This window comes from Halichoerus grypus, chromosome 8 (assembly GCF_964656455.1).
Source record: "Halichoerus grypus chromosome 8, mHalGry1.hap1.1, whole genome shotgun sequence".
Classification (NCBI taxonomy): Eukaryota; Metazoa; Chordata; class Mammalia; order Carnivora; family Phocidae; genus Halichoerus; species Halichoerus grypus.
In genome coordinates, this window is record NC_135719.1 from 107,056,274 (window position 1) to 107,084,250 (window position 27,977).

At 35.1% G+C, this 27,977-nt stretch overlaps 1 protein-coding gene across 7 annotated transcripts in view; it reads right to left on the reverse strand.

Annotated features, from left to right (window-relative positions):
- Positions 1 to 27,977, reverse strand: part of DDHD1 (DDHD domain containing 1) — a 96,862-nt gene that overhangs the window by 27,694 nt on the left and 41,191 nt on the right. For 4 of the 7 annotated variants that reach the window (XM_078053710.1, XM_078053708.1, XM_078053712.1 and 1 more), the window contains 4 exons: positions 19,628 to 19,756; positions 18,429 to 18,576; positions 7,910 to 8,016; positions 1,687 to 1,793 (listed from right to left, as the gene is read on the reverse strand). In XM_078053710.1, the coding sequence (XP_077909836.1) occupies positions 1,687 to 1,793; positions 7,910 to 8,016; positions 18,429 to 18,576; positions 19,628 to 19,756 (491 nt within the window). Of the gene's footprint in view, positions 1 to 1,686; positions 1,794 to 7,909; positions 8,017 to 18,428; positions 18,577 to 19,627; positions 19,757 to 21,637; positions 21,740 to 27,977 lie in introns of all 7 variants that reach the window. The other 3 variants (XM_078053706.1, XM_078053705.1, XM_078053707.1) reach the window with 1 other exon arrangement.

Below are 27,977 nucleotides of genomic sequence, written 5' to 3' on the forward strand. Positions count from 1 at the left end.
GTGGTTCAGCTGGTTAAGCGTCTGACTTCGGTCCAGGTTATGATATCAGGGTCCTGGGATGGCTGCATTGGGCTCCCTGCTCAGTGGGGAGCTGGGGAGCCTGCTTTTCCCTCTCCCTCTGCATACCAGCCCCTGCAGGAGCACGCGTTCTCTCTTTCAAATAAATGAATAAAATCTTTAAAAAAAAAAACACCACTCTGGGTGTTCTCTATTTCATTTATCTTAGCTATCAGTTCCCTCTTTCTACTGGGTATCTGTTTTATTCAATTCCATTCCGAAGATAACTACTTTTGGAGATATAAGAGAGTAAAATAGAAAGTGACCACTTTCTCAGTCATCACTAGCCAATGGTCAGAGCTTTGAATCTGACACTTTTTCTAGTTTTTCCTGTTATTAATGTCAACTTAAAACTTTTTTTTAAACAGCTCTTAATATTAGTTTTGGGGGACATGTCTCAGTACATTTTACCCTTAAACATTCAGGATACCTTCTTAGGAAACCTACCAACCATATACCTGTTGTGTGTGTATAAGGTATACTTATGGTTTATGAGTGTGTGTGTGTATATATATATGTTATATGCTCTCAGCCATTCTCCTTTTTTTCCCCCTTACTGGTTTCACTTGCAATACTATAGTTCACAATTTCCTAACCTTTAGGGCATATCCAACAATGGATATGAACATGTAAATTATTAGTATTCTACTTCATGAACCAGGCCTTCCTTTTTGGGTTAGAATGAAGTCCAGTATAGTTTCTTTTTACTGTTTTTACTGTTTATTGTACTTTCTTTTACTGTTATCAAGCAGACCAAGGCAGACTTTATCCCATACTGGGATACGATAATGAGGGGATATAGAAAGAGGAATGGTGAAAAATCCTGAGGGGATGGCAGCCCAAAGAGAAGGAAGTTCTGTGGCAATTAACCTAATATACTTCTGTAGATATGCAAGGGATATCCTGAGTGAAATCAGGGATGACTCTGAATGAACAGAATCAAGAAATGAACTGGCTTGGAGCAGCACAGAGCAGCTCTACTGGTAACTACTCCTTGTACCAGTTTCTTCATCTTTCGAATGAGGATACTAATTATATCTACCTCATTGGGTTTTTATGAGAGGATTAGATAAGCTAACATATGCTAGGTAATTAACAAGGTTATTCCTATGAAACAGAATTTTTTCTCTTACCAGTAAAGTGACAAAATGCATTCAGTGGAGAGTCTCTCATCCCTCTGAATAAACTTTTACCCTTACCCATTCCCCCCAGGGTTATTTTTGCGATGCATCAGCAACATTACAATTTAAGAACCATATGAATTCACTACAGAAATGACACAATAAATGCAAGTCTATTACAATCAAAAAACTTGAAGGAAATTTCTTAAGTGTCTAAAACTTTTTTGTGAGGACAATAATTGTAGATAAAATTAATCAGATTTACAAAAACTGGTTGTTTTCTAACCAATCTCTGACTTCCAAGGTTATCCATTTTATTAAGGGTTTCCCAAGTATAGTTTGAAGATAATCAAATTTACCATTAAACACAGGCTACTTATAGGTTAACGGATTCCTGCAAATTCTCATTTGCTTATAAAAAAAAAGTGCATAAAAATTTAAAATTCAGGACACATATGCTATCACTCTAAAAAATACCCAACAGCAACAAGATAATCATGATACTTACTTCATCTCTATAAAGTGGGCTAGTATAATACATTATGTCCATTGCACTGCTGTTCAGCATATCCCTTAAACCTCGTACTTTGTCAGGAGTAATGGAATCGACAGTGTCTACAAATTTAAAAAAAAAATTAAACTTACAGAAGATCTTTGTTTTAGGGAAAAAATAAATTGCGAAAAAAATTACATTCTTTGAAACAACACGTCTTCAAGTCCATGTTTGAAAGTTCAAGAGTGGCTTTGGATCTAATGAACTTTCCCTTCTTGCAAAATGTTGAAAAAAAACCAAAACAGTAAAAGACTAAAGGGGACACGGGAAGAAAAGGAACATTAAGGATGAAAGCCATTATCAAAGCTATAAAGATTTACCATTTTTTCTTATGTACTGGCTTTTGCATGACATTCAGGGGTACCGAGAGCAAAACCAGGCCATCTCGGTTCTTGGAACAAGTGTTAAGGGACACGACCTCACTCTTCCTGTACTTTTTCTGTTTCCTTTCTCTTCTTCTTTGGTCTCTGTACCTTGGGCCTGGCAATACCCATGTGGAATGCCCACCGCCACTGGTGACAAACCAGCAACAAATTCAAGTTTCCCTATGCTTTACATACATCTCTCTAGTGAACCCAAGATCCTATGGGCAAAAGCTGCCAAATTACAAATATGCACAAAGGCAAATCAGCAAAGGGCCTCTTCAGTAAACAAGATAAATTGATATAATTTGCTTTTGAAAAAAGAAAGTCACTTACACTGCACTGCAAACAATTTAGCATTCCTGAGTTACAGCTAACCCATGGAAATTCTATCTTGGGAAGCTTGTTCTCTGAAATGCCTAATGATCAGAGATACAGGAAACTTTGCATTTCTCACAGAAATACAAAGAAGCCCTATACCTGGATTAATATCATAACATGGAAGAACAAGTTAGGCAGGAGAAGGCTTATATTTTTAGTCTAGTGCAGTTCTTGTTTTTCACTGAATTGGTTTGGTTTTATTTATTCCCTACTTTAATTTATTATTTATTTATTCCCTACTTTAATACAATCTAATAATGACTGGACCACAATGATTCAAGCAAAGCTAGAAGTCTTTTCAAAGATGTAAAGGATACGGGTAGCACAACCCATTTTTAAATTGTAAAAGTGAAAGATGTGACTACTATGCTGATACAAAGAGTTTCAATGCCATTTTAATGCATTTCCAAAAAAAAGTTGTTACTGGAAAATACACATACATACAAAGAAGACATTTAATATGTATGTGCATTTGAAAGAATAATTTATATATGGGAAAACATGTTTCTGCCACCTAGCTTAAGAATATTGCCAGTATCGGGGTGCCTGGGTGGCTCAGTCATTAAGCATCTGCCTTTGGCTCAGGTCATGATCCCAGGGTCCTGGGATCGAGCCCCGCATCGGGCTCCCTGCTCGGCGGGAGGCCTGCTTCTCCCTCTTCCACCCCCTCTGCTTGTGTTCCCTCTCTCGCTGTGTCTCTGTCAAATAAATAAATAAATAAATCTTAAAAAAAAAAAAAAGAAAGAATATTGCCAGTATCTCTGAAACCACAGAATATCCCTAAATGATCACATGGCTCTCCCTAAGTAACCACCCATAAGAAGTTGGTGTTACACTCTTGCTTTATAGATTTATAGATTTGTTACATGTTCATTAATATTAATAACTTTAGCCAATACTATAGCATTTACTATGTGCCAGAGCCTATTTTATTTCATTTTGTCTGTTTCTCAACACTATGTAAATTGAATTATTTCACCCCCAATAGTGTGCTTCTGAGATTCATATAGCTGTAATCCACTCATTTTCACTGCTGTATAGGATTTCACACATATCTAACAATGCACCCATTTTCCTTTGAAAGACATTTCGGTTGTTTTTAGTTTTTTGCTAATATAAACTATGCTCCTAATAACACTGTTGTACATGTCTCCTGGTGCATATGTATAGGAGTTTCTTTAGGGTATATACATCTAGGAGTGAAACTGCTGTGTCATAGGGCACATGCATACTCAACTTTATATGAATGTGTCAAACCATCTTCCAAATAGATTGTACCAATTCACATTCCTACCAATAGTCAATGAGAACTGTCAATGCTGTACATCCTCACCAACATTTGGTATTGTCACTTTCTTAAATTTTTGCCTGAAGGCTAGAAGGTATTTCATTGTGGTTTTAACTTGCATCTCCTTGATTACTAGAGAGATGTACATTTTATATATGAAAATATATAATTAAAAAATATAACACACACACACCCCTATATATATATATATACACACATATATGTGTATGTATGTGCTGCCTATCTAGCTCCATTTAAGTTTCCTGTTCTTTATTCTGGATATTAAAGCTTTGGTGGTTATATCTGTTGTTCTGTTGTAACACCTTTTCTGCTTGTGGCTTGTCTTTCATTTTTTATGTTGTCTATTGAGAAAAAGAAGTTCTTAATTTCAATCTAATCAGACTTACCAATGTTACTTAATAGTTGTGTTTTTGTGCCATATTTTTTTTCTAATATGTTTTAAAGTCCTGGCTTATGTGTTTGATCTTCTGGAATGTGAGGTAGGAATCATTCTCACCACCCCCGCCCTTCCCCCCCCCCCCCCCCCCGACAGGATAACTGGTTACCAAGGACCATTTATGGAACAGGCCATCCTTTCACCCACGATCTGTAATGCCGGCTCTGTCATACACCAGGTTTCCAAATTAAGCATAAATCCGTTTGAGGGGTCTCTAGTCTGGTGTACTGATCTGTTTGACTATCCTCGTGCCAATCTAAATTGTCTTAAATACAAAAATTAAAAAATGGTCCAGTCATCTACCAGGACATGACACCCTCTCCACCCTCTTGTTCTGATTCTTGGCCATTTTTGGGCCTCTGATCTTTCTACAATAATTTTGGGATCAGTTTGTTAAGTTTTATGAAACTCTATTGGGATTTTGATTGGAACTGTGTGGAATCTATAGATCAGTTTGGGAGAATTAATATCTCTAGGATATTGAACCATCCAATCTACAAAAATGATCTTTGTATATATTTAAAAGTTATATTTAATATTTTTGTTTTTTCATTTTAATATAAATATACGTATTTTATTAGATTTCTAGGAACCTTGTATTTTTATGCTATTTTGAACAGTTGTGCTGGCATATAGAAATGCAGTTATTTTTGCATACAGATCTTTTATTTCACAACACTGTAAACTATCTTATTAATTCTAATAATTTTTCCTTAGATTCTTTTGTATATTCTGTGTAGACAACCATCAGACCTGCAAATGAAAACATATCTTTTCCATCCCTTAAAGCTATTATTTCTTTTCCTTATCTCATTATACTGGTTAAGATTTCAAACTGAGTATCTGTTATAGGAGTAGACATCCTTAGCTTCTTCCTAATTTGAAGGAAATGATTTTAGTCCTTCAATACCAATGAGGACAGTAACGGTAAATGAGGGTAAATACTCTTAATCAATGTTTTTGAATTTACAAACGGTAAAATTGACATTTGAGTTTTAATGCATATATGCTTTTGCTAACTACCATGATAATCAGGATACAGAACTGTTCCATCACCCTAAAAAATTCCCTTTTAAATTTAAACCCTCCCTTAAACCCTGTAACCACTAATCAGTTCTCTGTCCCTACAGTTTTGCCTCTTCCAGTATGTCACATAAATGGAAGCACATGTTATGCAGCCTTTGAGACTGGCTTCTGTAATACTGTGATATACAGCTGACCTCTGCACAACAAGGGTTTGAACTGTGAGGGTCCACTCATACATGGATTTTTTTTTGGTAAATACAGTACAGTACTGTAAATGCATTTTCTCTTCCTTATAATTTCCTAAATAACACTTTCTCTAGCTTACTTTATTATAAGAATACAGTATATAAACACATAACATAAAACATGTGTTAACTGACTATGTTATCAGTAAGACTCTGGTCAACAGTAGGCTACCAGTAATTAAGATTTTGAAAAGTTAGAAGTTATACACAAATTTTGACTGCGTGGGAGGTTGGTCAGTACCCCTAACCCCGCCCCCCCCAATTATTCAAGGGCCAACTGTAATAAGAAGCACATGTTTGGTCTTTGTCCCTGGTTCTTGGCACAGGGTTCCTAAAACCCTTATAATTTCCTGAGTGATAGTGTGAAAGAAATGTCTTTTATTATTCATATAAGCCTCTTTCAACCACACCTGAGTTTACGCTAATAAGGTGACTCTTGAAGGATGGGAACTGACTGCCATAGGAACCAACCATGTGATTGGAGGGTTGAACTTTCTGCCCCATCCCTGACATCCGTAAAGGAGAGGGGCTTGAGACTGAGGTCAATTGCCAATGATTTAATCAATTATCCCTACAGAATGGAACCTCCGTAAAAACTCTTAAATAACAACAGGGTCTGGGGAGCCTCCGGACTGGCACACACATGTGTGTGTGGTACACTTGGACAGGATATGAAATCACCGCACCCCTTCCCTATACCCTGCCCTACATAGCTCTTTATCTGCCTTTTTACTGTATCCTTTGTAACACCCTTTTAAATCAGTAAATGTGTTTTAAACTAGTGAATGTAAGTAAATGCTTCCCTGAGTTTTGTGAGTCATTTTGTGAATCTGGTCAATTATTGAACCTTAGGATGGGGTGACGGGATCCCCCTTCCCCAATTTATAGCCAGTCAATCAGATGTATAAGTGACAATCCGGAATGTGTGATGGCATCTGAAGTAGGCGGCAGTCTTGTGGGACTGAGTCCTGAATCTGACTGCACTCTCTCTGGGGAGTTTGTGGCAGAACTGAGTTAAATTCCAGGATACCCAGAATTGGAGAAATAGCTGGTATGGGGAAAAACCTCCATACCTTTGGTATCAGAAGTGTTGAGAATAGAAACAGTGGTGTTTTTCCTTTAGTTTCTCTCCCTCAGCATAATGCCTTTGAGAGTCTATCACAGTAGTTTAAACCTAATGGAAAATTACAGATTCAGTTTTATTAAATGTTAACTCATCCATACTGTGTACATTCCTGAGCAGCCTCAGAAATTTATCTGAGTAAATGGGAAAAGCCCAAAAGATAGTGTTAATTACACTAGAACCTTATGTATGAGCTCCTGCTGCTGAGAAGTCTTCTCTGATCACTAGTATTTTCTTTTTTTTTAATTTGTTACAACTTTGGATACCATTTTGGTTTATAAGCTATAACTGACATTGCTAACTGACTATGAGATAGAACCACAGACTTGGAAGAATCCTTGGAAATCATCCAGGGAGGCAGGTTAGTGCTGTGATGAATAAGGGCTCTGGTATCATACAGATCTAGATTCCTGCCATTCTTAGTTAAATTCATTCACCTTTCACTGAGTTTCAGTTTCCTTATCAGTAAAATAGAGAAAACAAAGTAGGTATATTTCATAGCTATATGAGAAAATTAAATGAGAAACTCCATGCAAAATGAACTATGGAGTGCCAGGCACACAGTAAAAGCTCCACAAACAGCAGCTGATATGTCTAGAACGCTTTCATTTTCCAGATTATGCAAATCATCAACTGAAACATGCCATCCTAATGGTTTAAATATTAAAAGGTCACATCTTTGTGCATATTTTAGCTCATAACTCTTCAAGGAAGCAAACAAAAATGATTTTATTTAAACAAATATATTGTATAATTTCTCTGTGCTAGATTATAATTTACCAGCCAGGGAATGCAGGAACAAAAGAAAACAAAAAACCTGAGATTTTATCTTCCAAATATAGGAAAAGAAAATTATTAGAAAGAAAACGTAAGCTCATATGGAATTGTGGACAACAAATATTTTTAAAGTTGTCAACAAATCACTTTCTGTCAAAAACTTTAAGACAATATTTTGTTCCCTCCACATGCTCCCCATTCCCCCTGCCCCACCCCCTAGTCCACAGAAGGCATGCATAAAAACTGGGCTATCTGTGAAATCTATATGGTGATCCGAATCAACATATGTCAATATAATTATTTTAAGAATCAATCACAGACCTGTACCCCTGAAACAAATAATACATTGTATGTTAATAAAAAAAAGAGATAAAAAAATAAAAATCAGTGGATTTTCTTAAATTATCTAGAACAAAGAGTGACTATACCTCAAGACAACTAAATGAAAGACACTTTGTTCCCAATGAGCAACACCTTGCTTCCACTGACTAAATCACTTAATTTTTAAACAAACTGTACCTCCATCAAGAGTAAGTTTTGACCGCCACTCAACAGGCAGAAATTCAACATGTGTTGCGTGGTTGGAAAAATGCCTTTCTTCTATTTTTCTTGCAGCTTCTCTCATCCTAAAAAAAACAAAATAAAAACAAAACATTATCAGAGTAATTTCTCATATGTACTTATATGGTATAAAATGTCTTTAATCATACCACTTCCACTTGCTTCTAACTTCATCCTATAATGTTTCAATCATCGTTACACTATGCAATAGTTCACAATACTAGGAAACCTTAATTTCAAAGCTATTTCCCTAAATTTGTCATCTCTGATTTCAAATATTACAAGCTTTTGCATTATATTCTAAATAATTATATGTATAAATTTTTAGTAGAGAGAGTAGGACAACAAAATCCCCCCCTCTTCTGCCATCACTCTGCTCCAAATATTAGCAAGTCATGGCCTGTCTTATTTCATCTATTCCTCCACTCATTCTCTCCATAATATGAATTTTTAAATTTTATTTTTAAAATTAAGATATAGCAAAATTGACTTCTTTTTCCTTTTGGTGTCAGTTGTAGAGATTTGTGGTTAGCACCACCACAATTAAGATACAAACTAGTTCTATCATCCCCCCAAAATTCCCTCATACTAACCCTTTATAGTAACACCCTTCCCCCATAATATTTTAAAGCAAATCCCAGACATCACATCATTTCATCTGTAAATTGTTTAGTAGCTATTTCTAAAATATAAGGAAAACATAACCTATTCAGTACTATTATCATACCAAAACTTTTAACAATTTTTTAATTTCAGCAAAGATGTAGTTCAGTGGTCCCATTTTCCCAGTTAGACTAGAAATGCTATTTTCTAACATAAAATATATTTTTACACTTGTCTGAATTGAGCTCCAAATACAATAGTCCTCCCCTTTATATGTGGGGACACATTCCAAGACCCCTAGTGGATACTTGAAACTGCAGACAGTACTGAACCCTACATGTACTGTTTTTTCCTATACATACACACCTATGATAAAGTTTAATTTATAAATTAGGCACAGTGAGAGCTTAATAACAGTAACATAATAAAATAGAACAATTATAACAATATAATGTAATGAAAGTTGTATGAATGTGGTCTCTCTCTCAAAATCTTTTTGCATTGTACTCCTCCTTCTTCTTGTGATGACATGAGATGATAAAATGTCTGTGCAGTGAGATGAAGTGAGGGGAATGACACAGGCATGGTGATGTAGTGTTAGGCTACTATCACCTGCTTCCAGATGCAGATGACACCAGATAACTGACATCACAGAGAGTGAAACTACAGATAAGGTGGGGGACTGTATAGTCCGTGCACTGTAGTTGGTAGGTATGTCTCTTATGCGTCTTTTTTTTTTTTTTTTTTTAAGATTTTATTTATTTGTCAGAGAGAGAGAGAGAGAGAGAGAGAGAACAAGCAGGAGGAGCGGCAGGGGCAGAGGGAGAAGCAGGCTCCCTGCCAAGCAGGGAGCCCGATGCAGGGCTTGATCCCAGGACCCTGAGATTATGACCTGAGCCTTAACCAACTGAGCCACTCAGGCATCCCGTGTCTTTTAATCTATCAGTTCCCCTCACTTTTTTTTTTTGTTTTGTTTTGTTTTTTTTTTTTTTAAAGATTTTATTTATTTATTTGACAGAGAGAGCGAGAGAGCACAAGCAGGGAGAACAGTAGAGGGAGAGGGAGAAGCAGGCTCCCCGCCAAGCAGGGAGCCCGATGTGGGGCTCGATCCCAGGATCCTGAGATCATGACCTGAGCCGAAGGCAGACGCTTAACCATCTGAGCCACCCAGGCACCCCTTGGTTTTGTTTTATAATTTATTTTTGTCCTGTAGGGTTCCTGAGAGTCTGATTTTTAATGACTGCAACCCCATGGTATTGTTTAACATGTTCTTTGTTCTCTATTTCCTGTAATTTGTTAGTGAGATATAGGGGCTTGATCAGATTCAAGTTCTATTGTTTTGGCAAGACTACTACTCCATGGGTGCATACAAATGTGGTGGTCTCTTTTTGGTGACACTAGCAGTTACGACAATCATTACTTACTTAGATTGATTAATTTATTATGGTTCCGTCACGCCTTATTTCTTTATAAAGCTTATACTTCTAGAAAGAGAAATTTCCTCACATCAAATATTTGGCTGCTTTGTAGTATAACCAAATAGTTTATGAACTGAGAAAAGGCAAAATGAATGGTTAATTCTTCCCTTTTATTAACAATACTGAGTTCTTAGCTTGTATATTTTTTGACATCTTTACTAACTCATACACTTAAAACTTATTTGAAGTGTTTCTTTTTTTTTTTTTAAGATTCTATTTATTTATTTGTCAGAGAGAGAGAGTGTATGCGCACAAGCAGGGGGAGCTGCAAGCAGAGGGAGAAGCAGGCTTCCCGCCGAGCAGGGAACCCAATGCGGGGCTTGATCCCAGGACCCTGGGACCCTGACCTGAGCCGAAGGCAGACGCTTAAAGACTGAGCCACCCAGGCACCCCGCTATGAATATTCTTTAACAGGTTTTTGTGTAGATAGGTTACCAATTCTCTTGGATATATACCTAGGAGTGGAATTACGGGCTGGTATGCTAACTCTATGTTTAAATTTTTGAAGAAGTGCTAAACTGTTTTCCAAAGCAGTTGTACTATTGCACAATCCCGTCAGCAACATGAGGGTTCTAATTTTTCCATATCCTCACTAACACTTGTTATTTTCCATCTTTTTGATGAGAGTCAACTTAGCTGGTGTGGAGTGGCATCTCTTTGTGGTTATGAATTGCATCGCCTTAATGCCTAATGATATTGAACATCATTTCATGTGCTTAAGGCCATTTGTATATTTTAACTGGACAAATGTTTTTCAAATCCTTTACCTATTTTAAAAATTGAGTTCTTTTTTTATCTTTATACATGCTAGATACTATAGATCCTTCTCAGATTATGATTTGTAAATCATTCTGTGGGTTGTCTTCACTTTCTTGATGATGTCCTTTGAAGAACAAGTTATAACTTTTGCTGAAGTCCAATTTCTCTCTTTTTCCCTCTGTGGCTTCTACTTTTGATGTTGTATCTCAGAAACCATTGCCTAATCCAAGGTTACAAAGATATACTCCTATGTTTTAAGAGTTTTATAGTTTTGGCTCTTCTATTTTGGTCTTTGATTAATTTTGAATTAATTTTTTGTGTGTGAGGTAGGGTTTTAATTTCATTCTTTTGCAGATAGATATCCCGATGTTCCAGCACCAACTGTTAAAGGGCTATACTTGGGGCACCTCGGTAGCTCAGTCAGTTAAGCATCCAACTCCTGATCTCAGCTCAGGTCTTGATCTCAGGGATATGAGTTCAAGCCCTGCATTGGACTCCACGCTGGGTATGGAGCCTACTTAAAAATATTCTTTCCTCAATGAATTGTTTTGGCACTTTTGCTGAAAATCAACTGAACTCTTAATTCTATTCCATTGATCATGCTTTGTAGCAAGTTATGAAATTGGGAAGTGTAAGTCTTCTATCTTTGTTCTTTTTCAAGATTGCTTTGGCTGTTCTGGGTTCCTTGCATTTCCATATGGATTTTAGGATCAACTTGTCAATTTCTGCATAAAAGACAGGTAGGACTTTAATAGGGATGTGCTGAGTTTGTAGATCAATTTGGGAAGTACTGCCATTTTAACGACATTAAATCTTCTAATCCACAACTGTTGTTTTTATTTGGTCTTCTTTAATTTCTTTCAAAGGTGTATTGTAGTTTTCAGTGTACAAATCTTACATTTCTCTTGTTAAACTTATTCCTAAGTAGGTTATTTTTTTTGATGCTGTAATAAATGGATATGCTTTTTCTTTTCTTTTTTTAAAGTAAACTCTACCCCCAACGTGGGTCTTGAAATCACAACCCCGGGATTGAGTCATATACTCTTCTGACTGAGCCAGCCAGGCGTGCCTGGAAATGCTTTCTTAAATTTAATTTTTGGATTATTAATTGCTGAGTTCATTTATTAGCTGTAGTAGTTTTTTTTGTGTGTATGTATAGATTCCCTAGTATTTTCTCTCTATAAGATCATCGTATCTGTAAACAGAGATCATTTTATTTCTTCCTTTATAATCTGGATCTCTTTTATTTCTTTTTCTTGTCTAATTGCCCTGGCTGATACCTATGGTACAATGTTCAACAGAATTGGGAGGGGACATCCCTGTTTTGTTTTTGATCTTGAGGAAAAGCTTTCAGTCTTTCATTGTTAAAGTATAATTTTAGTCATGGGCTTGTAGATGCCTTTTATCAGATTGAGGAGATTCCCTTCTCTCTCTAGTTTCCTGAGTGTTTTCATTATGAAAGGGTGTTAAATTTTGTCAATGCCTTTTCTGCATCAAAAACCACATGGTATGTTTTTTTTTTCCTTTGTTCTATTACCCTTGACTGATTTCTTTTAAAAATATGTCAGACCAACCTTGCATCCCTGAGATAAATCCCACTTGGTCATAGTGTATAATCTTTATGTGCTGCTGGATTCAGTTCGTTGAGGATTTTTGTGTCCATAAGAAATATTGATTTGTATTCACAACGGATACTGGTCTATAGGTTTTTTTTTTCCTTATGGTATCTTTGTCTGTTTTTGGCATCACAGCAATACTGGCCTCAAAGGATGAGTTGGGAAGTTTTCTCTCCTCTTCCATTTTTTGGAGAGTTTATAAAGAATTGGTGCTCCTCTTTTGTGTTTTTGTTTTGCAGAATTTGCCAGTGAAGCCATCTGGTCCTGAGCCTTTTTTTTGGAAGCAAGTTTATTGATTATTAATTCAAATGCTTTACTTGTTAATGGTCAATTTAGATTTTCTGTATCTTCTTACTGGTCATCAAATCAGTTTGGTAGTGTGTATCTTTCTAGGAATTTGTCCATTTCATCTAGGCTATCTAATTTGTTGGCACAGAATTATGCTTAGTATTCCCTTATAATCCTTTTGATTTCTGTAAGATTAGTAATTATGTCCCCTCTTTCATTCCTGATTTTAGTAATTTGAATCTTCTCTCTCTTTTCTTGGTCAGTCTAGCTGCAGGTTTCTCAGTTTTGCCGATCTTTTCAAAGAGCCACAATAATATATAGAGGTCATCCTCATTGTTTTACAACTGCATAGTTTTCCATAATATAAATAGCCATAGTTTATCAATCAGTCTCTTACTGATGTACATTTGGGTAATTTCCCATTACACGTAATGCTGCAAAGAATAGCTTTGTGCATATATCTTTTTAAAAATATTTTTGCTGATATTATCCTTGATTCCCAAGTTAAGTTTGCTGGGTCAAAGAATAAATGCATATATAATTTTGACACACATTCCCACATTCTCTCTTCTTCACTGCAGTTTACTAGCAGTATGAGAATGCCTATCACCTATAGTCTGGCTAAAGGCGTATATTGTCAAATTTTGGATTTTTTGCTAATCTCATAGTCAAGAAATGGCATCTTAGTGCAATTTTAATTTACATTTGATTGAGCATTTCCTTTTCTGGGAATTAGATGTTCACCTCTTTAGCCCATTTTTCTAAAAGGTAGCCAGATCTTTTTTATTTTTAGAAGTTCCCTATATATTAAGGATACTGTTTATCTGTGATATAAAAGCTGCACATGGTTTCTCTCAGTTTGTCTTATTTTATGTTTTTGTCAACGTAGTTTTTTTTTCTGGATCAAGTCATAGTTAGGATAGTTTTCTCTATTCTTAAAGTGTAGAAGAATTCAAACTCCCCTCAATTCTACCTTTTAAATCCATAGTATTTGTATGGCTTCATTTCTTATATTTAAATGTGATCCAATAAAAATTTATCTGAGTGTGAGAAATGGACCCAACTTTATTTTTTTCCTATGGCTATCTAATTATCCCAATACTATTTGTTAAAAAAGTCTATCTCCGGGCGCCTGGGTGGCTCAGTTGTTAAGCAACTGCCTTCGGCTCAGGTCATGGTCCCAGGGTCCTGGGATCGAGTCCCATATCGGGCTCTCTGCTCCGCGGGAAGCCTGCTTCTCCCTCTCCCACTCCCCCTTGCTTGTGTTCCCTCTCTCGCTGTGTCTCTCTCTGTCAAATAAATAAATAAAATCTTTAAAAAAAAAAAAAAAAAAAAAAAGTCTATCTCCATTTCTAGTATATTTTAAAAGGCAATATTTACAATATGATTACATTTTACTGATTGTATATCCTCACAGTTGCCTTTAAAAACGTCAAAATAAATTCTAGGTTGCCAAAAGGAAAATCTGCTTCCTTTATCATTACTGAAAATAAATGATAGCCAAAACTTCAGACTTGAAGGCATGATCTCTTTCATTACCCACAGAGTCTATTTTGTTTTTGTTTTATTTTTTACAGCAGATACTCCAATAAGGGTTATAAACACATTTTTAAGTTTCTTTGCCATCTTTTCAAATGTTTAGTTTTAACAAGTATGAGAACATATACTCATACATATACATATTTTAAGATTTCTAATATTATTCTACCCACATTTTTGTTTGATGACTGTATAATTCTTACATATTTCATTATGATATAATAATTAGCATTATCTGATCAAATATGTCAAAACTGATGGGGCTGAGGAACCCTGACTGAATTATAAACTCAGGAAAACACTACATTAGCCTAAAATATTGTCCTCTTCTACAGTAAACTTACATAGTCTTCTACTCCACAGGATCACTATCCTAGTTCTCAGATGGTCACATATGTAGATACTGATTAGGCAAGCAGGTATATCTCCTAAATCACTTGGTTGTAATTAATAGGGATGACTCAAAAAAAGGAAAGGGAAAGATGAAAGAAGACAGTAAGGAATGAAGGAAGGAAGGGGATAAGGAGAAGGAAAGAAGAGGAAGAAGAGAGGGGGTAGGAGGGAGGGAGGGACAGAGAGATTGGTTATGTCCCCAGATTTGCCTTACTAAAAATGGTAAAACATTTCCTAAATGTAGAGGTCTTGACAACATGAGAAACACTGAGACCAACGGAGGGCGGAGGAAACAACAAAACAGGAATGCTTGCAAACCATTACGCTATGGCTCAAGCTACAACCCATGACCGTGCATCTGAAAGGCCACGCACAAAGCTCCGTCCTGTTATAGAAGCTTATTAAACTTCAATGTTCCCCTGCTAGGGCAATGAATGCTTATTTAGTTGATATTTTGAAAAAGGAAGGAAGAGATTAATAGTGCCTGAGAATTACTGTCCAATTAAGGATCACTAAATTGCTCTAAAAGAATAAGTCTTTATAATTCTCAATTAAAAAAAAAAATCAACTGATAAAACAAATTGGTATTAAGACATACATAGGAAAGGAGAAAAACAGAAAATCGTAACAATCAACAAGGTACACTCTTTACACAAGAAAGCAAGGTCCAGAAATGTATATGCCACCTTTGTGTGAAAAAATCTGGATTTACCTAAAGAAACTTTAGAACAATATAAAATAAATGATTAACATTGCTTTGAGACATAAGGACAGTGGACAATGGGGGATGATGGAGATAAGAACAGGAGTCAGATTTCTCACTCTGCACATTTTTATACTTTGATTTGTCAACCATGTGAATGGACTTCCTATTTAAAAAATCAATTTTGTTGGGGCGCCTGGGTGGCTCAGTCGTTAAGCGTCTGCCTTCGGCTCAGGTCATGATCCCAGGGTCCTGGGATCGAGCCCCGCATGGGGCTCCTTGCTCAGCGGGAAGCCTGCTTCTCCCTCTCCCACTCCCCCTCCTTGTGTTCCCTCTCTCGCTGTGTCTCTCTCTGTCAAATAAATAAATAAAAAATCTTTAAAAAAAAAAAAAAAAAAAAAAATCAATTTTGTTGACAATCTTGTTTGCTGTTGTCCTTCTTCCATTTTTTTTCTGCGCTTACAGGTTTATGCTTTTCTTTTAAAAATTCCTTTGCTTTCATTTTCAGTGAGGTTTCAGGAGGGAATAAGATAAGCTTAAGTGTTAAATCTACCATGTTTAATGGAAAGTTTCTTTATACTCTTCTAAAATTATAGCTTTAACATTACTTATTTATGGTATTAGTATATAAGTTCAGTGAAGATTTCCCTTGTAATAAATTGCTACAAAAAGTAAATCCAATCCAATTCAAATACATTCATCCTTTGTAGTAAACCAGCTCTGATATTCCTAGAAGTTGTCTATCAACTTTCTTCTCAACCCACATCAATCACTAAAATAAGGTGAGGGATAAACCTCTAATTCCAGGTTTCTGAAACATGATTTCAAGAGGTCCTCAGAGAACAAAAGGTTGCCGGGGGTCGGGGGGGGGGAAGTCTTGTAACCCTTTATACTACTTTGTTCATTTCAACTGTAGTCTCACAAATACAAACAAGACTCAGAATGGCAGTGACAAAGATGAAGTTAATTTTACTCTTTTTATAGTCTTGGACGACTAACTTAGGAATGGTAGAAAGCAGGGAAAGGATTAAAAGATCCTCTGGATTTCCCCATTTATTATTAAGCAGAATTCTTTTATGTTTATTTTCTATCAATTACTAATTTATGTGGGGGGTTTTCCATCAAACTAACCTGTCTCTGAAGGAATGACGGCAATCTTCTCTGTAGCTGATACTTTTTTTTTTTTTTTTAAGATTTGTTTATTTGAGAGAGAGAAAGCACGAGCATGAGGGGCAGAGGGAGAGGGGGAGAGAGAGTCCAAGCAGACTCAGTGCTGAGAGTGGAGCCCGACATGGGGCTCGATCCCATGACCCTGAGATTACCACCCGAGTGGAAACCAAGAGTTGGACACTCAACCGACTACAGCACCACTCAGGTGCCCCAGCAGATAACTTGGTTTTTTTGAGCCACTTTAGATTCATTCATCCTACTTTCAATACTAGCTCTTGATTTTTATCTGTGGCTCTACCTCTCCCAATGATTATGATGAAGCCAACTTCCATCTGACTGTGGGAAGATGACAAGTTCAACAGATCAGACCCTGCATGGCCGCATGTGTAGATTCAGGCAGTTGGATGCAACACCACTGGTCACTGAAATGTCTAGACTAGCTGGGACTTCTGGAAAAAAAGGCTTATTCTTTCTTCTTGAAGTTGAACACAATATAATATAAATCACATCTGGAACCAGATGTCTGAGAATAGCTAAAAAATGAAGGAAAGTAGCGTAGATAGAAACTGGATTCTGGATTCTCATGACTGGCAAATCTTAGATTTGAATTACTAAATCCTCCTTTAGGCTTAAGCCTTTTTGGGTTAGGTTTTCCCCAGCCTACACCCAAAATAAGCAAGGTGATACCTTCCCATTTATCAATAGCTCCAGAAAGAACATGCCATTAAACCTATGTCTCAGGTTCCTAGGTATCCAAGCAAGAGATCAGCATTTTAACAATAAAAACATAAATATTCGAGAAGTCATGTGCAACTCACCAGAAAATAAAGTCAGAATCAGAGGGAAGAGATTTTTTGTAATATAAGCTATGAAGACTGACAAAAGTTAGGGTGGCTTGGCAGTATCTGACAAAGTTTTTAAAAGTTGAACTGTACCTTTACTTTAATCCACCAGTTGGCATTAAGAGGTATTACAATAAAAAGTGAAACAAAACTCAACACTGCACTATTAGAGAGATGTTGATGAGGACAAAGTTCCTGGTATTACACAGTATTTGTTCTAAAGGACTCAAGAAACGCATTTACTTGAAGCCTCAGAACCAGATAAAGTGTGCTCTGAACCAACAACTGTTTGTTTTCATGACATCATAAATATGATTAGATTTTTCTTTCTTTCTTTTTTCAATTTTAAGTAGGCTCCACGCCCAACATGGGGCTTGAACTCATGACCCTGAGATCAAGAATTGCATGCTCTACAGACTGAGCCAGACAGGAATCCCCGATTAGATTTTTCTTCATACTGGCTGCTAGTTTAGAGCCAAACTTGTGGTGGAATCTTTAACCCTAACATTTCCCTTCAACACAGTACTCACACACAAATAAAAACATCCCCCACCCCTCTAACATGTTGGACTTTTTAGAATAAAGATGAATATAAATAAATTAATGAGGTAAATAATATACCATGTGTGTTGGTTAAAACACCCACTGTTCTCTGTATAAAATTTAGAGTTCGTTTTCCCCTGGTAGTAATTAATTGGTCAGGTTAAACTGCTGACTGGCAATTTAAATGATTCTTAGGTTTTTCATAATTATGCAACTTTGCAATTATTCTCAGTTTCTGCAGTTCAGACAGTAAGCTACAAACTGAAAATTAAGCCTTTTTCTTTGCTTTCAACCTAACCTAGTTTTACGTTTTTATCCTTCATCTTCTCCATGCTGTAGGGGGAAAAAACTCAAATATCATCATCATCATCATCATCATCTGGACATAATCACTCAAAATTTGGTCCAGAAATTCCATCTATAAAGTAAGAGATATTAGAGTACATTGAAGAAACATGTGGTAGAATGATTAAACTCCGTTATACCCCAGACCAAAGTTTGGATTCTAGACTAGATGGAGAATGTATTCATCAAAGAACTCACATGGCTGTATTTTTGATAATTCTTCCTTGGTCCATTTTCTGCCCAATGCCATGCACGACAAATACAATATGGGTAGTCTGTGATGGCTTGTCTTCTAATGTGGCTTCTTCTACATAACCTCTATGAAGTCTGGTCCCACTACTTGATGCTGTAGAAAAATTATGATTCTAAGTTTACTATTTATTCCAGAAATAGCATTTTGACAATATATTGAAAGAAATAATAAAGTAAAAGAGATCTTAAGAAAAAATTTCACTGGGTTGGGTGGGGATGAAACTTGTAAGAAGATGTACCTTGACTGGCTCAGATATAAAGTGCTTGACTGGACATGACGCTAAAGCCAGAAACAAGAGGAAAAAAGGAAAGGAAGGAGGGAGGGATGGACAGAACACATAAAAATTTTAAAAAGTTCTCTATCAAAAAAATTCCATGAAGCAAAGCTAAAAGACAAATTGGGAAAATTTTTGCAAAATATGTTAATTACTGAGGTATGAAAGAAAGCTTAGTAAACAAAAAGTGAGAAGATAACCATTCAAATAGCAAAATGGGCTAAAGGTACAATGTAATTCACAAAACAAATGACTAGTAAACATAGAGAAGATATTCAAGCACATCTGTTATCAAAGAAATCACAACAAAGATGGAATAGCAAAAAAAAACCTTAATATCAGACTTAACAAAAATTTCTGAAAAATTTATTAGTAATGTTCTCTCATCTTCCTCAGGTACCATTTCCTCTTTTCTTCCCTTTAGTCACACTTCTTGAAAGAGTTGTCTATTCTCACTGCCTCCATTTCTTCACCTACCTAGATAGACTTCAACCCACGCCAATCTAGCTTCTGCCCCCTCAATCCATCCAAGTCACCAATGACCTCCATTTCACTACATCCAACAGAAATTTTTAGTTTTCACCTTCAATTGCCATGTTTTATTTTCACATCACTGCCTGAGGTTTGACTGCTGTTGTGTTTCTAGAAGTATAAAAGATATTTATTAATCCTGTCAGATCATTCTAAATATATGATTATCACTGATGAATACATATGAACTCAATCACCTTAATAAAAGTGACAGTAACTGTCACTAAATTTAATACATATTTAAAATATACTAAAAATAGAATTTGAACAGTCTACTTTGAATGTAAGAGAAAAAGATTCTCAAAATTTTGACAAACTATAGTAATATTTAACAATTACCTTTAGAAAATCCCAGTTTTTGGGTTACTGTCCTTGCAATTTTAGATGTTGTTGCATCACTATAAAGATATACTTCATCCATACTGTGCCAGTCCACGTGATTTCGACTCAACTTGAAACTATGAATAGCTGTTGCAAAAAGGAAAAATTAATGTGGTTGCTCATTTGTGTGAAGAATTATAACACACAGATTTTTGAATCAATATTTGAACTCAGTTCAATAAAAAACTGTTTTGCTGAAACACATATTGATGTGAAGCTAGTAATGGATAGGGACTTTATTTTATAAATGATTAACCATGCTACAGGGAATGTCAACTTGTTAGAACAACACAGAATAACTGGCTTAACCACCATAATTTTAACCTCTAACACGCAGTTAATATGTTCTGATTATTAAAGAACTGCTTTCCCACGTGATAATGACCATTTCTTAGTTCTAAGGGATAATATATACCTTCATGAAAGTCCTCAATACCTTTGACATAGAAACTTAAGTTTCCTTTCTTCTGTGGATTTTATTTTTGGATCTGTGAAACTTTCACTCAGTGCAAGACAAAACAAGACTAAGAGGAAAAAATTTTATCTTTAAACTGGGAAGAGAACAACCTAATTTATGAGAATATATGGTAGTTTTGAAATGGATATAAAAACCAATTATCACTGGATATTGCTCACCATAACAGAAATCCAAAGTTGAAAGATGTTTTAGTAAGAAATCAAAGAAATTTTTTCTACTGTGATGTTCAAATCAGTATGGTTATTGCATTTCTGTAACTAAGGTATGCCTGGTGAAAATAAGCTCTAAGGAAAAAAAAAATCAAACCTATATGCTCAAGAAATACATAAACTCTCTGAGGCAGGTACTATGTCTTGATCATTTTGTACCACTAGCACCAAACACAGTGTCCTAGCACAATGCCTGACATGCATCACAAATTCAGTAATGTTTGTGGAGCAATGGATTAAGAGAACTGTCATTTACATATTCATCCATTCATAACTTGATTAATTCTTATATTCTGAAGGCCTTAAAGTTTCCTTTCTATACCTCTGGTATAGAGGTGAGAAAAATCCACATATCCCTCTTCAGAAAACTACGTACCTTAAAACTACTATGCCTGATTTATTTTTTTAAAAAATCCTTTTTAAGCAAAATATTATCTCCCGTTATATATAAAGACCCAGAGGTACAAAGAGATTAAGTGACTTGCCACAAAGCTGATTACCAGCAGAGTCTAACTATTCTGATTTGAAGATGGGTTGAAAATAACCTCAAGTTAAATATGAAAGGTTACATAGCCCTGGTCAAGAACTAAGATCGTAAGTCATTTTTATGAAAAACTATTCCCTACTAAAACACATAGAAAAGTAAATCCTTTCAGAGAAATTATTCTCAGTTATGTTACAAATGTAATTTCAAAAATTTATGAAAAACCAATTTATATTTCACCTGTCAGGATACATTACTAACACTGAACACAGACCAAGATGCAATTAATGTAACAAATATTAATAATGTTCAATCCAAAAAAACCAAACAATAACAATGTACAAGCTCAGCTTTTTTTATAAAAGAACTTTTAAAAATCTTTCGCAAGAGTTTAATAATTATTTACTTTTCTATGTCTGGTCCAAACCACTATTTCATGCCTTTTTATCTAATGTTTCCGAACTACATCTTTGTTAAAAGTTTTGAGCAACATATGCTTAAAACATTGAAACTACAAGACTAAGATATTAAGAGAACAGTGTTAATAAGCCAACAAAATTTTGTTCCTCTTCAAATCATCCACAAACTGCCTTAAAGTAAAACATCTTAGTAAAACATTATACTGGACCACACACATTATTTACAAATGTTTATATCGCTTATAATTAAGTAACTCTAAGCAAAATAGCACAATGGACACATTTCTAAAAAACTAGTAATTTCTACGCTTTAAATGCCGAATACTGTAAGCCAGGGAAAAATAACTACATGGAGAAATAAAACTACAATTACTGTACCTTGAGAACGCTTTCGTTTAAGACCTGCCGCATCTGTACTCTCCTTATATCCTCTCCATTTGAAGAGAGAAGGGAGGGAGAAGGGAGGGAGGTGGTAGACAACTAAGAAAGCAAAAACACTGAGCTTCAAAGTAAATTTTAAATGGTTTGCCATTTTGCCTTTTTGCTGTATTAACTTTAAAAAAATGAGTTGTATTTGACAAACATTATTCTAAATGCTTTAATTTCTAATTAAAAATCAGTAAAGCGGGCGCCTGGGTGGTTAAGCGACTGCCTTCGGCTCAGGTCATGATCCTGGAGTCCCTGGATCGAGTCCCGCATCCGGCTCCCTGCTCAGCAGGGAGTCTGCTTCTCCCTCTGACCCTCCCCACGCTCATGTGCTCTCTCTCTTTCTCTCTGTCTCAAATAAATAAATAAAATCTAAAAAAAAAAAAAAATCAGTAAAGCAAAATCAGTTTAATAATGTTTATCAAATATATGCTCTACTTTTATTGAAAGAAAAAAAGGCAAATGATACCTAAAATTTATCAGTTAAAGACAACTATGTGATCATAATATTTAATGTCTTTGCACAGATAGAATAAAAAATAGGTCATGGTATTTTTGTATGCATAAGGAACTTATAAGCCCCATTTTCACAATACTAAGGTTATTTACTTTCACCAAATTAGCTGACAGCTGATGTCCAAATTAAGAAGGCAATAAATAACATTTTAAACATTTAATGCAGTTTTCCTGAGAAAATATCACAGTATACATTCCACTAGATGTCTTCTATTACTGAAGTATATCATGGAAACTTCCCACAGAAACAAAATACTCTTTTCGCAACTCTGAGTTGCGAAAAGAATTTTAAAATGAAACTTTCGCCAAAATAAATCAAATTGGAAGCTCTTTAACTGGTTAGTGATAAAATAATGGAAGTTAGTAATAAATAATGAAAAAAAGCCACTAGTAAAAATGCATGCTGTGACATCTTATAAACATGAAACAGACAACATAAAGCCAGACATAGACTTGATATTTGGCAAATCAGTAGATAACCTTAAATTTCCAATAATTTCCCTGTTGAACATGCTAGTTACAGATCAGTAAATTTCTTTACATTTTAAATAAGCATTTAAAAAAAAAATCCACTTGAAATTGAACCTTATAAATCAGTTTTTTTCTTTTTTTTTTTTTTTTTAAATAAATCAGTTTCTTAACACTTTGGGAAATGAACCACAGAACCTTTATGACTTAGTTCAAATCTATGTTCTAAAACATTTGCTTTTTCATCCTCACTCCCTTCTACAATAATGTGACATTCAAAGGTTAAATACTGCTCAAATATGAATATATTTAATTCCTGTTGTATAGGACTAGATACATTTTAAAAATCTGTTGTATGCATAGATGAAGTATATTCAAAGATTTGTGCAATAAAGGTAATTAAGAAATGCTTACAAGCCACTTAATTACAACTATATGTAATTAGTGGCTACAGACTAGGATTAAAAGCTGGGTTGTAACACTAAGATTATAAAAACATTTCTTTGTTACAGAGGGGTGGAAAATGACAACTGAAACATTTTCTTCATTGAAAAAGTTTCTTCTCAAAGGTGCCTTCTGGTCAGTTATTGAGGAGTAGATGTACCACTTCCAGGAAACATTTTTAAACAAAAAATTCATTAGGAAAAAGCTATCAAAGTAGACCAAATAGGCATAAATTTGAGACTTTACTACTCAAAGAAACAAAACCTAGATTTTATATATCCACTAGTAAAACTAACATGAACCAAATCCATATTTACTACAAGGAAACTAAAATAATAATTAAAAAAGTCATTAGTAAAAATGTATGCTGTGAAAAAAGTCATTAGTAAAAATGTATGCTGTGACATTTGGTAAGCATGAAACAGCCAACATAAAGCCAGACATAGACTTGATATTTGGCAAATCAGCAGATAACCCTGAAGTCAATATTTTCCCTGTTAAATACTGCTGGTTATATATAATATAAAATGTCTTTACATTTTAAATAAGCAATTATTTAAAAATTCACTTGAAATACATATGGACCATTTGACTACACTTCAAAATTATGCAAACACTTTCAGAAAGCTAGTCAAGATATAAAAAAGAAAGGCTTTTCTTTCTAAAGGAACAGTACAATTTAGGGATTAAAAAAGACAAATACCCTAATATACTAAAAATAGAGAAGCACATTTATTTAAAACATTTTCACAAAATTAAATAGACATGGTTCTTTACCTTCCTCTCAAACCAAATTCTTATTTTCACTTGAAAGTCATTTGCTCTATCTGTCACAATTTCCCCATAGCATAGTTAGAAAGCTTAATTTTTTTCAGCCCAAAACACAGAATTAGGGGTACTATTGTAAGCACAGTAGAGACAAAACGTATTTACAATCAATCCAACAGGGATCACCATTAAATGAAATTCAAGTGCTAGAAAGCATTACTAAATTTTTTCCCCTAAAATAAAGTTTTAGTTAGGAATTCTTATGTTAGCAAAAATATGCATAAACTCAAAATGTTAACATATTAAATGCTAACGTTTAATTAAAATGTTATTTTATATACTAAAGCCTTACATAGCAATGAAAAAGATTTAAAGTACTATAGCATTTCTAATAAATTTCCTTACTAATCCTTCTCTTAAAGGGATTTTCTTCATTATATAATTCTGAAAGCAACAGAGTATCAAAAGAGGGGGTTGCTAATGACACACTAATCCCCAGAACAGAACAACTCAATGACTTTTCCCTTTCTAAAAGCTGGTAACCTGGATAATCTCAACTTTAGGGAAAGCAGGTTTGCACATCTCAAGCATGCCAACTGTAATGAGAAAACTCCCAGCAACCGTCTTGGATCTCAGTTAAGTTAGGTAAATTTATAAAAAGTAATAACCAAAAGCTAGAAGATGGGAATCCTCTTAGTCACCAAAGAGGGAGGAAAAGGAAAGGATTAGCAACCCCCAACTCCTCACCTTTTTGACTTTTGCAGTTAGAAAGGATTAGCAACCCCCAACTCCTCACCTTTTTGACTTTTGCAGTTCTATATTCACAACTTGGGATATTCTTATCCAGCAACAATGATAGCAATACACACTTTACATGCCAAATTGTTAACTGTATTAAGTCCCTCAAGATACACCAACACCTGTGATGTCACAGTACCCCAAAATAGCTTGAACAGGTTATAACCTATCCATGACTTTATATTGATAGTGTGACTTACAGAGAGCATATAGTTTTCACATTCTTTATCTGTTAATCTCTGCCTTTTAACTGGAGCATTAGTTCACTTATATTTACTGTAATTATTAACACGGGTGAATTTAGGTCTATCATTTCCCATTTATTTTCTCTTTGTTCCATCTATATTTTGTTTCTTGTTTCTCCTTTCCTACCTTCTTTTGGGTTAATTAAATATTTTTTACTATTTTATTTTAATGCCCCTACTTGACTTCTTTTCTTTCGTAACCTTGACACTTAAGAAAAAAAATCATCTTTATTGAGGTATAATTGATAAAAGTATAAGATATTTAACGTGTACATCATAGTGAATTGATATACATTGTCAAAGGGTTCCCCTTATCTAGTTAATTAGATGCCTTAACATTTTTGAAGACCTCTGATCAGTTATTTTGTAGAATGTCCCTTAATTTGAGTTTATCTGATGTTTTCTCATAATTGGATTGATGTTATGCATTTTTTGGTCAGGGTGAAGTACAGGACTAACTCATTTAGTTTAACCTTTTTAAAACTGGTTATTGCTTGGATAAATTATAAAGTGAGTCAAACACTAATCTGGCACTATGTTCAAGTATTTTCAAAATTACTTATTTGAAGGGCTGATTTTATTTGTAGAATTCATCCCCAGTGAAACTCTAGACTTCCATTTGTTAGGCTGCAAGAAGGAGGGGTGGGAAGAGAATCAATTTTTATTTTAACTCTAAGAGAAAACAAAATTTATTTATTTATTTATTTATTTAAAAATTTTAAATTTATTTCTTGACAGAGAGAGAGAGACAGCGAGAGAGGGAACACAAGCAGGGGGAGTGGGAGAGGGAGAAGCAGGTTTCCTGCTGAGCAGGGAGCCCGATGTGGGGCAAGATCCCAGGACCCTGGGATCATGACCTGAGCCGAAGGCAGATGCTTAATGACTGAGCCACCCAGGCGCCCAGTGATGATGCCTTTATGGGTTATCTTTATTTGTATGCTAAAAGTTATGCAAAACTTTCATCAATCTATTTCAATGCTTACTTTGAGATTAGTAGGAAAATTAACAAGGAGAAAATACCAAAAAAGCCAATTTATTTGTGCATCAGCTACCCTAACCAAAACACAGGTAAGGTCAGAAAGAAAAGAAATTATTTTAATGTCCTTCAAGGCAAGAAGTCTGTTTAGTTTCTTAGAAATTCCAGAGAAAAAAAAATTCCACAGAACACTTAAGAGACCTAGATACAGTACTTTAAAATATTTTTAATTATTAAATGGGATTTTTCCAGAAAGCCTTATTTGAAAAACTCCATGGCACTGTGATCTCCAACTCTGTATTCCAAGTCTGTTTGTAGATTATCTAATTCTGTATTCACTGTTTACTGTGTTACCTTATACTTACTCTTTGTAACTACTCTCATCTTTGGCTTTGTCTTCCCCAAAACTTCTTTTTTTTTTTTTATTTTTATTTTTTTTTAAAGATTTTATTTATTTATTTGAGAGAGAGAGCACATGAGAGGGGGGAGGGTCAGAGGGAGAAGCAGACTCCCCGCTGAGCAGGGAGCCCGATGCGGGACTCGATCCTGGGACTCCAGGATCATGACCTGAGCCGAAGGCAGTCGCTTAACCAACTGAGCCACCCAGGCGCCCCTCTTCCCCAAAACTTCTTGAGGTATCTTTCACAAAAGTGCCTAGCACAGTACTATCTGCACATGGAAACATTTAAAACCTCCTGACAATATGAAGAGTCAGGCTTTCTCATATGTACATGAGAAAATTTAGGTGGAAAAGATATTTTTTACCCTAATTAATTAATTAATGAAATACAAAATTTCAGAAGCTTAGAGGTAAGAAGCAAAACAAAAGATTATAATATGTTTTTATCTTTGTAGATGTGGTAAATTTGATTTTTCTAACAATGGTGGCTTTCTGGACAGCAGAAGTTCTTTCCTCAAGACCAGTGATAATTTTCAAATGTACTACAAAATTTCCCATGGGGCGCCTGGGTGGCTCAGTCGTTGAGCGTCTGCCTTGGGCTCGGGTCGTGGTCCCGGGGTCCTGGGATCGAGCCCCACATCGGGCTCTCTGCTCAGTGGAAAGCCTGCTTCTCCCTCCCCCACTCCCCCTGCTTGTGTTCCCTTTCTCGCTGTGTCTCTCTCTGCCAAATAAATAAATAAAATCTTTAAAAAAAAAAAAATTTCCCATAATCTTCAAAGTCAAATATCATACCTTAACATAGAAATGTATGTTTTACATAAAACTGAATAACAACTAAAATGGCTGTAAATTTATGATGACAGTATATATACTAAATTGAACTTAAAATCTTTGTTAATAAAATATGCTGAAGCTTTACTTATATGCCACAGTGTATTTTAAAAAACCAATTTTCTTCTAATGAACCTTAAAAAATCATCATTTTGAAAGATTACAATGCAAAAATGTTATAACAGTTTAAAAATTTTCTGACCAAAGTATATCCTTAAAGCTAGCAAAAAATATTACTATAATACCCTAAATTGATACTCTAGAATCAACACACACACTCAAAGACATACTAAAAATCTACTCACACAAATATACTACATTCTTTATCAGACTTATTTAAATGACTGGCTCATTAAAATTAGGGCACTGTGAAGAAAACTGAAGTATCCTGCTATATTCAACATTTTGGTAGGCAGTAGAAGTAAAAAAGACACAAAAATTCTAATTTTTATTGTAATAAAAACAAGATTCCAAATAGATGTGATCTAGAGATGAAACAGAGCTGATGACTAACTTCTATAAGATGAATGAGCAAGAGGAAAAAGAATGTTTTGAATACAGTACAAGAAAGGGGAATAATCTACTTATATTTTTATTTTTTATACTCACCCTTTTTCTCCTCCAAGCTTTTGGATTTTCTTCCCCCTACACTAAGAGCAAGGAATTCAGGTGGCTAAACTGGGTTTGTTAAGGTGAACTGCCATTTCTGAGGGAGGACTGAAGGAGACTTAATAGAAAGAAATCTAGAATTCAGCCTTCTCTGATAGCAATCTTATTTTGGTAGTGGTGATGAGCCACAACTTTCCTCAGTTATGTAGATTTTAATCAACTAGACACAAAAGATAT